Raw genomic sequence first — 16808 nt, forward strand, 5'->3', positions numbered from 1 at the left:
GCTTGCAGGATAAATAAAAAATTACTTTATTTTGCGAGACGAGATAGTATACACACACACACACACACACAGAGAGAGAGAAAAATAAACACAAACACATATGCGTACGCACGTCAAGTATGTAATTTATCTTATCAACAACTCCCTCTCTCCTTTTACCGCCCCCTCCCCCACCCACTCTCCCACCCTCCACTCTTACTCTTTCTATCTGTCGGATTACAACCAAGCGAAGGCGAAAATAAAAAGAAGAAAAAAAAAAAATTGAAGAAAAATAATGATGATATAACAAAGTAAAGGAAAAAAAGAATAAATAAAAAAAGAAAAAAGAAAAAAGAAATAGGAAAGGAAAAAAAATGAAAACAAAAAAAAAAAAATAATAATAATAATAATAATGACAATGTAATAATGAAAAAGAGAAAAGAATGAACAAAAAAATATAATGCTATAATAACGAAAAAAAAAAAAAAAAGAAAAAGAAATAAAAAAAGAATGAAAAAAGAAATAATATAACATAATTGATTTCATACTCTACGCGAGTGAACGTGTGTTTATTGATTGTTCATTCTTTTTTTTTTTTTGTTCTATTTCCTTTTTCTTTCTCTCTCACCTCACTCCCTCCCCTCCACGTCATCCATTCCACGTTCATTCGATCTTATTTATTTCATTCTTTTTTGCTTTCATTTTTTTTTATTTTCTTCTTTTTTCCATTTTTTTCTTTTTTCTTTCTTTTATTTTTTCTTTTTACGTATTATCGAAATTGAAGCAGTTCGCAAGGTCAAATCGATTAATTACACTTTTAGAAATTTTTGTTCTGAAAAATTTAAATGTCAAAGGGACTCAACATCTAATAAAAGTTTTCACTTTTAATACGCATAACAAATTTATCATAATTTTTTTCCATTTATTTAAAATGGTATCGTCGAACGACGAGAATTTTCTTGATACCGTCGAATGAAAAATAAATTTTCTTTAAAAAAATCAATCCGATTAAAGTACATAATGCATCATAAAGTACTATGATGCATCGTAAATCAATTACAATTATGCAATACAATTTGCACCGGGCAAATTCATCATACACTCTACGAAATTATATATTAAATCGATATTTATATATTAAAAGGGAATTTTGACAAAAGAAAAGAGAAAAAAGAAAAAAGGAAAAACAATTTACATTATTCCATCACATTTCTTCATTTTTCGTATTACGAAGCTAATCGATTTGCCAAGTGAACGGCTCATTTGTCTCTCTCTCTCTCTCTCTCTCTCTCTCTCTGTCTCCATCTCTTTGTCTCTGTCTAATTGAATAAATTAAATAATAAATTCTTTTATAATAATACCTTTCTATTCTTTTGTAAGACATTCGAACGGATATAAAAGATTTAGCGTTAGTTCTTCGTCGCATTCCATCCTAGATTCCACGGTTGTTCTGCTTTAAACGAAGAGCAGAGGGGGGGGGAGGAGGGGGAAGAAGAGCAGGGGCGGTGCGGGGGGGGGGAAGAAGAGCAGAGGGGGTGGGAGATATCTACACAACAACAGGACTCCACCGGTCTCATCGCGACCGGTGGCGAACTACAGGGCCCCGCAGAAAAGGAAAAAAAAAAAGAAAAAAAAAAAAAAGAAAAAAAAGGGGAGCAAGAGCTACGGGGCGTGGCTTTTAAGACGAGAGCAAAAAAGGAAGTCGTAGAGAAAGGGTTAAGGATGACAAAGACGGGGACCGTCTTGCGATCTCCGAAATAGGAGGGGGTAAGGTGGTAGAAAGGGGTGTTGGAAATAACTTCAGTCCTTCCTCTCTATCTCACGAAAAAAAAAAAAAGAAAGAAAGAAAGAAAGAAAAAAGTAAATAAAAAGCAAGAAAAAAAGAAAGAAAGAAAGAAAGAAGAAGTCCTACGATATATTAATACGAATAAATTTGTACGAGATTAAAAGCGTCTATTAGATGTAACTTAGAATTTTGTTAAAATTCTTTAGTTCTTTTTTCTCTCTCTCTTTCTCTCTCTCTCTCTTTTTTTTTCTTTTCTTTTCTTTTCTTTTCTTTTCTTTTCTTTTTAATTTAACATACGTGTAATAATATCCAATCGTATAATCATTTAACTCGATTTATAATATTAATGTTTCTAAATTTTTTATTAGAATACTATTTTAATCCTTTATTATATATAGATATATACGCATATAATTATATGTATTTTTATTTGTTTGTATGTATTAAATAAAGAAGGAGTTAAAATTGACATTTGCATTATTTAAAATGGAATGGGTTTTATTCCGGTCACGTTAAAAATCCTGAAAATGTCTTCTTGATTTCGTAGAGCGATTACGTGGTGTACGTAAGAGTAACAACATCGTTGAAAACTATGGTTGAACTGTTTTCAAAGAACGGTCATTGTCTTCAACATAAGAAAATTCAAGGTGAATACGCTTGTTTTGAGTCACCAGCAATTTATATCCATTCGTAATGCTCTCGCTTGATTAGAGTAATACGTGTATTTCTTACTTTTGAACGTTCGAACATACATGTTTTATATAGTATCCAAAGCTAATCGTTAATTAAATGATAAAATAATAAAAAAAAAAAAAAAACGTTACAACTAATTATATTATAATGAAACTGTGAAGTAATAAAATATGTATGTGTCTATATATAATCGTATTATATGTACCTATATTATTATAATATATAATAATGTAATCATATATATGTATATATATTATAATATATAAATATTATTATATATTATATATAACATATTAGAATAAATAATAAAATAAATAATAATATAAATTACAATAATTATTCTAAAAGTGATTAATTTTAATGGTATATATATATATATATGTATATATATATATTTACTTATATAACTATATAACTATATAACAAAAGTTATATATATATATACATACAACTTTTGGAGAAAAAGAAAAGGAGAAGTACGTAAATTATCCTGACAGAATTTATACGTGAGCGAGATTAAAAGTAATCCGGAACAGTGTGTAAACTTATTCAATGATAAATATTTAAGACTAAGGCTGTGCCAAGAATTCACGAAAATTCCATACATTACCGTTACCAACCTGAGATATATATATATTTCGGGTTGATATATATATATATATATATATATATATATATATATATATATTTAACTTTCAACAATTATAAACTTCACTCTTATATATATATGGAATCTGAAGAACAATCTCCATTTTGGATAATACAAATATCCTAAAAATTTGTATTTTTATTTTTTATTTTTTATTTTTATTTTATACTTTTATATTTTTATATTTTTATTATTTTATATTTTTATTTTTATTTTTTATATAATTTAAGAATATATATATATATATATTCTTTAATTTTTATAGAATATAAAATATAATATATATAAAATATAATATAGAATATAATATATATATATATAAAAATATATATATATATATATAATAACACAAATATTCTAAAAATTTATATTTTTATTTTTTATTTTTTATTTTTATTTTATATTTTTATTTTTATTTTTTATATAATTTAAGAATATATATATATATATTCTTTAATTTTTATAGAATATAAAATATAATATATATATAAAATATAATATAGAATATTATATATATATATATATATATAAAAATAGAAAAAGAAAGGGATTACATAAAACTTATGTTTCCTTTTATCGTTTCAAATCGTTTCAACTAACGAATGACGTCTTTCCGGTTGTTCTTACGTCTGAGAAAACACGAATAATCAAAAGACCAGATAATAAATAGGACGATGAGCCTCTCTCCAACGATCGGCTGGTCCAACTGTTTCCTTTTACCAAAGTGAGAAAAAGAACAAGAGAGAGAGAGAGAGAGAGAGAGAGAGAGAGAGAGAAAGAGAGGAGGTAAGAAGAAATAAAGAGGAGATAAAGGGGAGAGAAAAGGAAAGAAAAGAAAAAAAAAAGGAAAGAAGAAAACAACGAAACAGAAAAAAAAGTTGTAACTTCCCTTATTGAAGAGGAACTTGGTCCTCCTGGTTCGTTGACATCGAGAGATATGCATTTCGAAAACGAGTCTTCTTCGTAAGAAACCATACTCTTACCAGTGCATTTACCTCTTCCATGTCTGCATTTTTTTTTTCAATTCTAACAGGTGGTACTGGTCTACCAAATTCTCTTTTTCTCTCTCTCTCTCTCTCTCTCTCTTTTTTTTTACTCTCTTCTTTTCAATTGCTTTACCTGGAATTTTTAAATGTTTTAACCCACGCTCATACCAGTGTGGGCGATTGCAGTGTCTCGAACAAAAGTTCGGACATTGCTATTTATATCGATTTCGATGATATGTACAAGAAAAAAAAAAAAAAATACAAATAAATAAATAAAAAGAAAGGAAAAAAGAAAAGTATTTTGAGAAAATGTCATTGTTATAATCGGTTCATGCTAGTGGTAATCATAAAAAAAAAAGAAAAACAAAAAAATGGAAAAAAAAAGGAAAAGGATCATCGTTTATAAATGTTAGAAATTTTAATCTAATGTATTACGTGATTCATGAAATGTTTCATAAATAATTGTATTAAAATAATATTATAAGAAATTTATTGTTGGATCTTAAAAAAAAATTTGAATAAAATGTTTGAATTCATTGAAACCGTAAACTACTCCTGATGACGTTTCGATGACATTGAACGATTCAATGACGAAGAGGATAATTATTAAAGTAAACTAATTATTTCTGATTCGGTAAAAAAAGCAAAAAAAAAAAAAACAAAAAAAAAAGGAATAAGAAGAAAGAAAAAAGAAAAGTTTAAAAAATACATGATTGATGATTACATGAAATTTTTTTTCTTTTACATGTCGTCAAATAATTTCACGAAAAAATAAAAAGTAAATTGAATCAATTGAATTAATATTTTACGTATGATATAATTAAAATTGTCAATTAATATTTCATTAAATTAATAAATAATAAATAATATTATGACAAATAATAAAATAATAAAGAAAGAAATTGCGAGATGATTATATCTCTGTAGAGAAAGAGAGAGAAAGAAAGAAAAAATAGAAAATTAAAAAAAAAATATACAGCACGATTAAGAAATTTTTTCTTTTGCATGCCGTCAAATAATTTCACGAAAAAATAAAAAATAAATTATATCAATATAATATTAAAAATAATCGATAATTAATTAGTATTGAATCAATTGAATTAATATTTTACGTATGTTATTAAAATTATCAATTGATATTTCATTAGATTAATAAAGTAATCAAGTAATCAAGTAATAAAGTAATAAAAAAGAAATTGTGAAGTAATTATTTATTCTAAATGAAAGAAAAAAGAAAAGAAAAAAAAAAAAAAAGAAAAAAAAAGAAGAAAAAAAAGAAGTGAAAAAAGAAATAAAATAAAGAAGAAGAATAAAGAGAAATGAAAATTTTATAAAAAAAAAAAAAAAAAAAAAAAAAAAAAAAACACACACACACACACATACGTAAGTACACAGATTTCGTACTGATCATTCATGTGAGACGAAATTGTTTTTCTTATCTTTTCTTTTTCTGCCTCCTCCTCCACCTCCACCTCCTCCTCCTCCTCCTTCTTCTTCTTCTTCTTCTTCTTCTTCTTCTTCTTCTTCTTCTTCTTAAGGAAGAGCTACGGATGAGCAACGACAGGATAGAGGCGGAGTATGCCTCCTTCGCGCGAACTTGTGGGGTCCTACGGCCATGTAATTGGGATCCTGTGGCTCCTGGCAAAACTCGATAGTGGGGGAGGCCCTATGTAAGCCCTCGAACGGCCGAGGTCCAGCCCATCCAGCATCAGGACATCGTACCAAGGTCGTCCTGGACAGTACGATTACGATATATACTGGACTATTTGCGATCATCACAGTTTGCATATTTGAAAGATCAAATTTTAATTTTTATATTATCGTACATTTTCGTCAACGTTCTTTGTAAATTCGTAAGAAACGAGTGAAGAATTTTTGGGCAGAAAAAAAAAAAAAAGAAAAAACAAAAAAGAAAAAGAAAGAAGCAATTTCTTTTTTTTCTTTTTCTTGATCTCTTTTTCTCTTTGTTCTATTTTGTTTCCTGGTGGGTGTAAGGGGGAAAAAAAAAAAATTGAAAAAAAAAAAAAAAAAGAAAAAACGAAACAACGACAGCTTTGTTCGTTGCTCTTGGTATATATACATATATTTATATATAGAATAAAAAAAAAGAAAAAAAAAAAGAAAAAAAATAGATAAAAAAAAAATTATATACATACATACATGTACGAGATGAAGTTAGGATTCTTGCTCGTTTTATTTTATATTGGCGTTAGTATAGCCACGAGAAGGAGCAGATCGACAACGTCTGCAACCGGAGTAACGTCTACGACATTGAAGGATGACGATGAACTGAGCTATGCGGAATCAAGTGAAGGTAAGCGATAATATATATATATATTTTTTATTTTTTATTTTTTATTTTTTATTTCTTTCTTTTCATTTTTTTTTTCGCTTTGTCTCGTTAATTCAGAAAATTTCTTGTTTTCTTACTTTACGTTACGTCACATTGCGTTATACGTACGTATTACTGATAACATTAACTCTTAAACGTGCGGGATGTCATAAGTTGTTATATATTTTTTGCTTCATTTTTCTTTTTCTTTTTTTTCTTTTTTTTTTCCTTTTCTTTCTTCCTTTTTTTTCTTTTTTTTTTTTTTTTGGTTAATTGTAATAATTTTTAAATGCAATTAAATATGTGTTTAAATTTAAATGACATATCAAACGATACGAGAGATTATTTGTTCGTTTTCTATTAAAAATTTTCTCATAATTAATTCTTTTTTATTTTTTAATAAATAATAATATAATTTGTTAATAAATAATTATGAAAGTAAGTCGTTTGACAAATTGTCGAATGAATTAATGATTGATAGTTATTTTAAAAAAATATATTTTATACATTACAAATATATACATATGTATGTGTATATATATATATATTTTTTTTTTTATTAAAAAAGATATATACGTAAGAAAAAATTTCGAAAGAAATTAATTAATCACGAATATTCATATTTTTTTTCTTTTTTTGTCATTTATCATCGTTCTAAATTAAAAGAACATTTGGAATGAATTATTATAATATTATATATTCATTTACAATTATCAATATATCAATTCAATTTATTTTTATACTTTGCATGGAATTATTTGAAGCCATGTAAAAAAAAAGCGAAAGAAAAAGAAAAAAAAAAGGATAAAAAATAAAGTGAAAATTTTATAATTGTTTACAGAATTGGAACACCCATGGGATAGCATAAAGTTACAGAAATTGGATGGCCGATCGAATGGTTGGTCGAACGATCATAATTCAACAGCCGACAATACCTTAATTATTAGCCGTGACAATAGTGGAATAATCGAGGGAAAACAATATGGCGAAATACCAAAACCAATTTCCATACCAAATCCAATTTCGCCAACTTATGTGCCTTCCTCGCAACCACCATTGCCACCGTCCGGTTGTTTAACATCTAGGGGACAATTTTCAAGTCAGAAAAATTGTGCTAATTATTTGAATTGTTGGGACGACGTTGTCATCGAACAAACATGTCCTAACGGATTGTTATTCAATGATCTCACCAATTTCTGCGATTTCGATTACAACGTAAATTGCGGCAACAGACCATTACCAACTCCGAGTAAGTACGAGGTCAAATGAAAATGAAAAACAAAAACAAAAAAAAAAAAAAAGGAAAATAAGAACTAAAAAGAATTAATAAAAAAAAAACAAAGGGAAAAATTCTCTACGATGTAAACTGATCTATTGTTGTTCTTCTTTTTTTTCTTTTTTTTTTTTTCTTTTTTTTTATTTTTTTTATTTTATTTATCTCACGCACGTACAGAACCACCATTACCGCCGGGGTCAAAGTTATGCCCGGATCCATACGGACGTTATCGTAGCTCGATGAACTGCTCGGAATTCTACGTTTGTCTTGCCAATAAACCCATCAAGTTCGGTTGTCCTCGTGGATTGGTCTACAATGACGTAAGCATTTTGATATATCTTATGACATCCTTTTTCGAATATAAAATGACATAGGTAACATGGAAAAAATTAAATGTCGTTAGATAGACGAGTTAAAAATTTTTATCGCAATAGCAATTTAATGATTTATTAAATAAATAGATAGACGTATGTATACACGCATATTCCGTTTATCTCAAAAAAAAAAAAAAAACAAAAACAAAAACAAAAATGTCATTGAATTTTGAAAAATAAAAAAGAATATATATATACGCACATATAGTTCAATATTACAAAAAAAAAAAAAAAAAGAAAAATAAATAAATGAATCAGTCATCGAAATTTCTAAAAAAAAAAAAGAAAAAGAAATAAAAAAGAAAAGAAAAGAAAAGAGAAGGAAAGAAAATTGGCACCCATATAATTAATGTCTCCCTTTATATCGAACGAATCTATGAACCGAATTTATTTTTTTAATCTCTTGTTATTTCTTTCTTTTTTTTTTCCCCGTAATTCCAGATATCATCAATTTTTCGAGTTATCTCTTATTTCATATACAATACGTAGACATATAAATATTAATTATTATTCGATTTTATTTCATTGTTGATTTTATTTCTTTGTTTAATTTCATATTAAATATTATTTTCCATCAGGAATTAGGAGTATGCGATTATCTACGTAACGTTGACTGTAAAGGTAGTGCAACGCCAAAACCTCAACAATCAACGACTCAATCTTGGTCACAATCGTCCGTTTCTATTCAATATCCTCCATCTTATCCATCGCAATCTCCTTATCCGACCCAACAACCATCTTACATTCCTCAGCAACCAACAAGACCAAGTTCCCCTTATCTCGGTAGTTCTTGGGTTAGTAACGTCAACGGTGAATTATGGCAGCAACGTTCCGGCAACAACGATAGAGAATTAGAAAAGGAGGAGGAAGAAGAAAGGGATAGTACGGCCTCGAGGAAACCGGAAATAATCGAGGAATTATCGGAATCTTCGAGTATAACGAATCCATGGACTATACTTCATACAATACCGGCGTCAATGAGTAAAATTCCATGTACCGATGGGGATCTCCATAAACTCGATGAAACTTGTACAAGCGTACTCGTTTGCAGAACTGGTAGACCGCAATTAGTCAGATGCACGACGGGAATGATCTACGACAGACCGACCGATTCCTGCAAACCATTTACGATTGCCAAATGGTATGTATATTTATTTATTTATTTTTATTTTTTTTTTCCTTTTTTTTTATTTCTTTTTTTTTTCTTTTTTTTTTTTTTCTTTAATTTTATTACGAAATTATTCTATGATGTTACACGATGATAGTTCACCGTACGAAAAAAAGAAGGGGAGAAAAAAAAATTGACATATCGGTCGTAATATTGTTAAATTAAGAACGATACGATATTTCTCGTGCATGAAATATTATTTTAATTTAATCCATCATAAGATTGATAATTTTACAAACGTAATTATATTTATTCATATTTTTAATGAGTTATGATATTTTCGTTATTACGAAAGAAGCGATATTTCATGTACGAGGATATTATTTTTATTTTGTAACCATTGTTTCATTTTATTGACGTAATATTAATTGTTAATTTGTATCCAAAGTTTTCCCATTTTCTTTTTTTTTTTTTTTTTTTATATTTATTTACATTTTTTTTTATATTATTTATATTTTTTTTTTATATTTATATTTATTTTATATTTATTTACATATTGTAATCATTGTTTCATTTTATTGACGTAATATTAATTGTTAATTTGTATCCAAAGTTTTCCCATTTTCTTTTTTTTTTTTATATTTATTTACATTTTTTTTTATATTATTTATATTTTTTTTTTATATTTATATTTATTTTATATTTATTTACATATTGTAATCATTGTTTAATTTTATTGACGTAATATTAATTGTTAATTTGTATTCAAAGTTTTTCCATTTTTTTTTCTTTTTTATTTATTTTTTTTTTTTTTTTAACATAAGTTTAATGACGTACAAATTAATATGATCGTACTTATATATTTCTTTATATTTTTGAACTATCATTTCGTTTTATTGATACAAAATAAATTTTTAATTTGTATTAAAAATTTTTGATAATTTTTTCTTTTTTTTTTTCTCTTAAATACAAGTTCATAATATAAACTTACAAATTTTTACAATATTACTTATATAATTATCTTAAATTTTTCAATTATTATTTTTTTTTTATTGACATAAAATTTATAAGTAATATAAGTTTAAAAAAAGAAATTAATTATCTTTCATTGATCAATTTTTCCTGTTACAATTAGATCTGTTTATGGCAATGAATTTAATTCTTTTTTCTTTCTTTTTTTTTTCAGCTAAATTACGATAAAAAGGAAATCAAAAATTCGTCGAAGGATCCTCGAACGCAATGATGTAATCATTTTTTTTTCAAATTTAGCAATCTCGTTACAACGGTTTTAAAAAAATTCATTATGCATATATATATATATATATATATGTGTGTAAAATAAATCGAACGATTGATTTATAATAAAATAATTAATTAACATTGTATACTTAGAAAGAAATTGACACAAATTTCTTTTCATTATTTCTTTAACGTTAAACACTGACATGTCCTTTTCTTTTTCTTTTTTTTTTTTTTTTTTTTTTTATATATATCGAACCCTTTATAATGAAGCTTAATAACGAAAAAAAGAAAAAGAAAAAAGAAAAAAAAAGAGCTGATTACTTACTTTTAATTTACATTTTTTTTTCCTTTTTAATGATTCTCGTCCCGTCTTTTTAACATTAATTAATGCACTGTGATTATCTTTCTCTCTATAAATTTAATTTGACGAATTAACGCTTCGTTAAAAATAATGAATTTCATTTATAAAATAATAATTCGTCGATTTAGTAAGAATAATGATATCATTATGGTAATTGTATACGTATAAGATATGAGAGAAATAAACCTCGTAATGATTATTTAACATGAAGCTTGACGTTACTGTGTTAAATTTTACGAAACGTCCATTCGCAATAACATATTATCTCATTAAATACTGTCAATGATTAAATTTATAAAATAATTATATCCATATAAAAGATTTTTTTTCAAACGCGTCGATAATATTCTCAAATGGTAACAACGAGAACGTGTTTACGTGAGTATATGTTAGCGTATCAATAGTTTCCAATTTATTCCGACAGAGTGCGCACTCGTAATATTTCTCTGCGGTAATTGAAAAGCCGGCTTTTTTTTTTTTTTTATTATATAAAGCCACATTTTTATTAACATAACGATATATTTTTACGATAAATTTTTTGGTATAAAAAACATTTAATAAAGTGTAAAACATTTCCTATTTTTTTTTTCTTTTTTTTTTTTTTTTTTTTTCATATAAATGGCAGCAATAAACCGGCATAGAAAATATCACTGGCGAAAGGTGTATATATATATATATATTACGAGGTAATTGCGAATAACAATGTAAGTATTTAAGTAAGTAAAACTAGTTACTATTTTATCTTATATATAACGTTAACATTTCAATGCAAATATAACGTTTTCTTTTCTAACGAGTTTGTAGCATTTTTTTATCTTTCTTCCTTTTACTTTTTTTTCTTCTTTTATTTTCTTCTTTCAAGAATCTAATATCAATATATTACTATGGATAAATCTAAATCTAAATCTAAATACAAATTTAAATCTAAATTTAGATTCATATTAATAATATATAATATGATATTATTTGATATTAAATGTCGGTCAACTTGTTTGTTTGTTTGTTTTTCTTTTTTTTTTTTGCTTTTTTTGTGAACATCCAATTGCATTTCAAACGACGATTTCAAATAAGTAAAATGAATAAATAACTCTCTCTTGAAAAAATAATTTCATTCTATTCTTCAAACTTAATTGGGAAATATAATAAATATATAGGGTGTGACATTAAATTCGAAACATCTAAATGTCTCTCGTTATTTATGTTTTTCTTTTTTTCTTTAAGATCATTTTTCTTTACTTTTCTCTTTTTTCTCTTTCTTTTTTTTTCAAAAAATTCATACTAATCGCTATTGTTTTCTTTCTCATTTTTTTTTTTTTTTTAGGAACCATATATTTTTTATTACGTTAATCCATTCATCTCTTAATTAATTAATTAATTGATTTATTAATTATTTAATAAAAACAAATAATATTAATCTATTTATATCGAAAAAATTATTTTGATGTCAATATTTCTATAAAAAAAAAAAAAAAAAAAAAAAAAAAACACACACAATGTACACGTTTGATAAAATTTTATTGATAGCATTGATAAGTAGAAATAGTTAGTAAAATGTTTTTTTTTTTTTTCTTTTATAGCGATATTTAATATCAATCAATGAAAAAAAAAAAAAAAAAGAAAAAGAAATGACCTTAGAAAACAAACAAACAAACAAACAAACAAACAAACAAACAAAATCATCAGCGTTATATTTAATCCATCAAAACGATGTAACTTCTTTCTAAGGACTTTTTTCATTAAAAAAAAAAAAAAAAAAAAAAAAAAAAAAAAAAGAAAGAAACAAATCATGAATAACAAAGACACTTGACCCGTTTCGATTAAATTGTAGCACCCTGTACATCGTGAAAGAAATTGCGAAAGATTAATCTAGTGAAAGTAAAATATGAAAAGGATTAAAGAAAAAAAAGAAAAAAAAAAAAAGAAAAAAAAAGAAAAAAAATATAGAGAAAATACATACCATCGAGAAGAGCAAGAAAATCTATTCTAAACATACACGGTGTAAATATACATATATTTATATCATAAATCAATTGACGAAGATCCATTATTATGGTTAAACCATATATATACATAGGTTAGTATTTTATATATTTATATATATATATATATATATATATATATATATATGTATATATATTAACCTGTAACATGTTTATATATCAAAAAAAGGTTGACCTTTCGATCTATGTTTACTAATACTTTTTTACCCCGTATAGTGTGTTCTATGTACTGTATAAATATTGAATGATTTGTTTTTGAACACCCTGTATATACATATATATATACATATAAAGTTTAGTAATAAAATACTATGATAAACATGTTATACTAACCCACATTAGATGTTGAAAGTGCCCTACTTCATTTTCAATGCAAACAAATGTTATCCATCAAATCCGTGCTCTCGTTAATTATGATAATGATCTAACGAATAAATAATAATCAGATTAAGTTTCTATATTTTGAAAAATTTTTTAATTCTTTTGACTTTAAATTATTAAATAGTAAAAAAGTAATATTTCTACTTTCGTTATCAAATTAATCATGAAAAATTAAAAATAATAATTTTCCGTAATAAATAAAAAAAGAAAAAAGAAATTTATTTTGCAAAAGTTGAATACAATTAAATTTTGTTTTTTATTTCCTTTCAAATCAAGAAAAAAAAAAAAAAAACTACAAAATTTGACTTAAGTCTTAATGTTCGTTATCAAAATAAAGAAAGACAAAATTAAACAAAATTAAATTATCAGCTTAACTTTATTTTATTTATGCACGAGTCATTGGAACATTTCTAATTTTCATTTTTTCAATTTATCTTTTTCCATTTTTTTCTTTTCTTTGTCTCTTCTAAACAACTTTCATAGTACATTATCAAATAATCGTGCGATATTAAGTGGAACGTAAAATCAATTTTCATCGCACATGTCTCATTTTATTTACAATCAATTTATTGCACGACGTTAGTAAATTAGATTTACGCTTTTTTCTTGTTCCTTTTTTTTTCCATTTTTCTCTCTATTTTTTTTTTTTTTTTTTTTCCAACAATAATGCACTTTATTACCGCTCTGTATAATATATCGACAAAAAGAAAAGAAAAAAAAAAAAAAAAAAAGAAAAAAAAAAGAAAAATCCATTTCTATATCTTTATTTCATTTCTTCGATCTTTCTCTTGAAGAACATCATAAAATGATAAGGTCAAAATGAATACAAAAAAAAAACTAGAAAAGAGAGAGAGAGAGAGAGAGAGAGAGAGAGAGAGGGAATAGGAAACAAAAACAAAAAAATGTTAGGAAATGTCGAACGAGAAACTTCTATTTCTAGTTAAAGAAGTGACGTCATTAGCAGGTAGCGCGAATTCTTAAATCGGTTGAATAAATTGAACGTTGAAAACAGGAATTGGGGACTGGTTTTTGTCAAATGTAAAAATTCGTAAAATACATATAATCGTTAAAGAAAATGGCGAATGGTGAATGAGGGTCGTTAGAATAGAAACTTATAAAGAGGGTCAAATGAAATAATAAGAGATTAAAATAATAATATCGGATTAGATTATTCATTCATCTATTATCTCGAAGTAATGATTAAAAAGTTTAAAGTAATGGATATTAATTATGAGAGATATGAAAGAAAATGAGTTGAGAAAGAAAAAGAAAAGGAAAGAAAAGAAATGAAAAGAAAAAATAGATAATAAATAATATATCCTCAGGATATATATATATATATATATATATATATTATTGTACATATATATGTATTAATCTAATTCATTAAATATTAATATAATGAATAAATATTAATAATAAATATTCATGTAATGAATAAACATTAATAATGAATATCAATAATATAAAAATTAATATAATTAATAATAAATATTAATAATGAAAAAAAAAAAAATTAATTATAATGAATAATTAATATATTAATGAGAAATAACTAAAACATATAGTAATATTATATAACATATAACACGTAACAATACTATTATATAAACAATAATTAATGTAATAATAATAAAAATAATAATAATTACTAATTAATATAATAATAATTATTAATTAATATAGTAATAATTAATAATTAATATAAACATTTAACATTAAAAATATTAATTTTCATTGAATATATTTTAATTTTGATCATTGATAATTCATTTACAAAATGATATATATATATATATATATATATATATATTATAATTATTTCATTATTTCATTAATTCATTTCAATCGTTTATATTTAGATTTTCAATCGAATATTACGAATAATCATTGATCGTTAATGTGATTATAATTTAACATTACGTTATTGGTAATTTTCCAATGATAATTATTGTCGTAAACTTTTCGATTTCGTTCGAATATTACGAATAATCTATGATCGTTAATGTGATTATAATTTAACATTACGTTATTGGAAATTTTCCAATGATAGTTATTGTCGTAAACTTTTCACAATGAGTAAAGTAACTTCTGTGAAATCTAACATCTAATCTTTATGCTAGATACATCACTGTAAATCGCGAAACGACGACACAAAACATTGAGAAATATTAACTGTACGTTCGCTTACTTCGATACGAGAATATATACATACATACATATATAAATACATATATAAATACATGTATACAATGCGTTGTAGTAAAAGTACTATCACTCTACGCTTATATCACCGAAAGTAACTTACATTTTGCGAGTGAAGTATCTATCCATGATCAGGGCCGCATATATAAATTCAATGGCCCTAAGAACAATAATATATATTAAATTAATAAATTTATATCGTTTAATAGAATTTATATCCTTTTTCTTCTTTCCTTTCTTTTTTTCTTTTCTTTTTTTTCTTTTTTACCTTTCGTTCTTTTTTTCTCTTTTTTTATTTTTTCTTTTAATTCGTATAAAATCAAAATAAATGATCAATCAAATTATCATCAATGAATTCATTTCAATGTGAAACAAAGTGATAACACGACGTATATATGTTGGGCATTAAAAATAAAATAGATATGAAAAGCAGGTATAGAAGTAAATCGATATTAAAAAAAAAAAAAAGAAAAAAAGAATGAAATGAAAAAAAGACAGAAATGAAAATAAAAGAGAAATTAATAATTATAAATGTTCCTTTTCATCGGATTTTTCACGAACATACGAATCAATGTTTTTGTTCTTCTTTTTCTTTTTTCTTTTCTTTATTTCTTTTTTTTTTTTTGTTGTTGTTTCTTTTCTGTTTTTTGTGATTTTTTTAATATCGTCAATTCGCGAGAGATAAGAAATTTTTGAAAACATTGGCATTATGCATATTGAGTTAAAGTCTGAAGTTTGAGTTTAAAGCACCTTAACGATAAATGCGTCCCTGTTCTTGATCTTGCATTATATCTAAAACGCTTTCTCCTATTCGCTGGATCATTTTAAACGCGATTCACGATGTCGATTAATAGCAATCCCCATATGAAAATAGGGAATCCTTATTAAGTAAGTAAATAAGTAAATAAAGAAAATAATATATATATAATAATAAATAATAAAATATATTATTATATATATATATATTTTTTTTTATACAATAATATAAATATTAAAAAAATAATACATATGTTAAGAAAACAAAGATAATAATATATATATATATATATATATAATATTATATTTATTATATATAATGTATATTATAATATATACATAATTATAAAATAATATATATATATATTTTTAATATATTGTTATATATATTTAAAAAATAAAATATATATTAAGTAAATAAAGAAAATAATGAACGTAGAAAATTAAAAAAAAAAAAAAACAAGAAAACTTTTGAACGTATTTATGAATCACGCGTAAAATCGTATAGTAACGTATTATTATTCGATATTATCGAAGACGATTAAGAGGTCGTAAAAGTTAAATCGTTAAACGTTAGAAGACGTTAAGAAAGATAAATCTAAAAAGGATCTAATGATTTAAAGAGATCTACGTGAATACGTAAATAAGTAAGTAAGTAAGTAAGTAAGTAAGTAAGTAAG

At 24.6% G+C, this 16808-nt stretch overlaps 1 protein-coding gene across 1 annotated transcript; it reads left to right on the forward strand.

Annotated features, from left to right (window-relative positions):
- Positions 1–6116: 6116 nt before the first annotated feature.
- LOC124955362 lies at positions 6117–10529 on the forward strand. Its single transcript, XM_047509681.1, has 5 exons — positions 6117–6407; positions 7267–7674; positions 7879–8021; positions 8654–9216; positions 10370–10529. Exons 1-5 carry the CDS (start codon positions 6254–6256, stop codon positions 10371–10373), a joined length of 1272 nt encoding a protein of 423 aa, XP_047365637.1. The 5' UTR covers positions 6117–6253; the 3' UTR covers positions 10374–10529.
- Positions 10530–16808: the final 6279 nt, after the last annotated feature.

This window comes from Vespa velutina, chromosome 18, assembly GCF_912470025.1.
Source record: "Vespa velutina chromosome 18, iVesVel2.1, whole genome shotgun sequence".
Lineage (NCBI taxonomy): Eukaryota > Metazoa > Arthropoda > Insecta > Hymenoptera > Vespidae > Vespa > Vespa velutina.

Excerpts from the sequence above, each read along its gene's own strand:
- LOC124955362 (XM_047509681.1), top strand. The coding sequence starts at position 6,254 with ATGTACGAGATGAAGTTAGGATTCTTGCTCGTTTTATTTTATATTGGC. Across the intron at positions 6,408-7,266 it reads CTATGCGGAATCAAGTGAAG|AATTGGAACACCCATGGGAT; the intron begins GTAAGCGATAAT and ends AATTGTTTACAG. Across the intron at positions 8,022-8,653 it reads GTGGATTGGTCTACAATGAC|GAATTAGGAGTATGCGATTA; the intron begins GTAAGCATTTTG and ends ATTTTCCATCAG.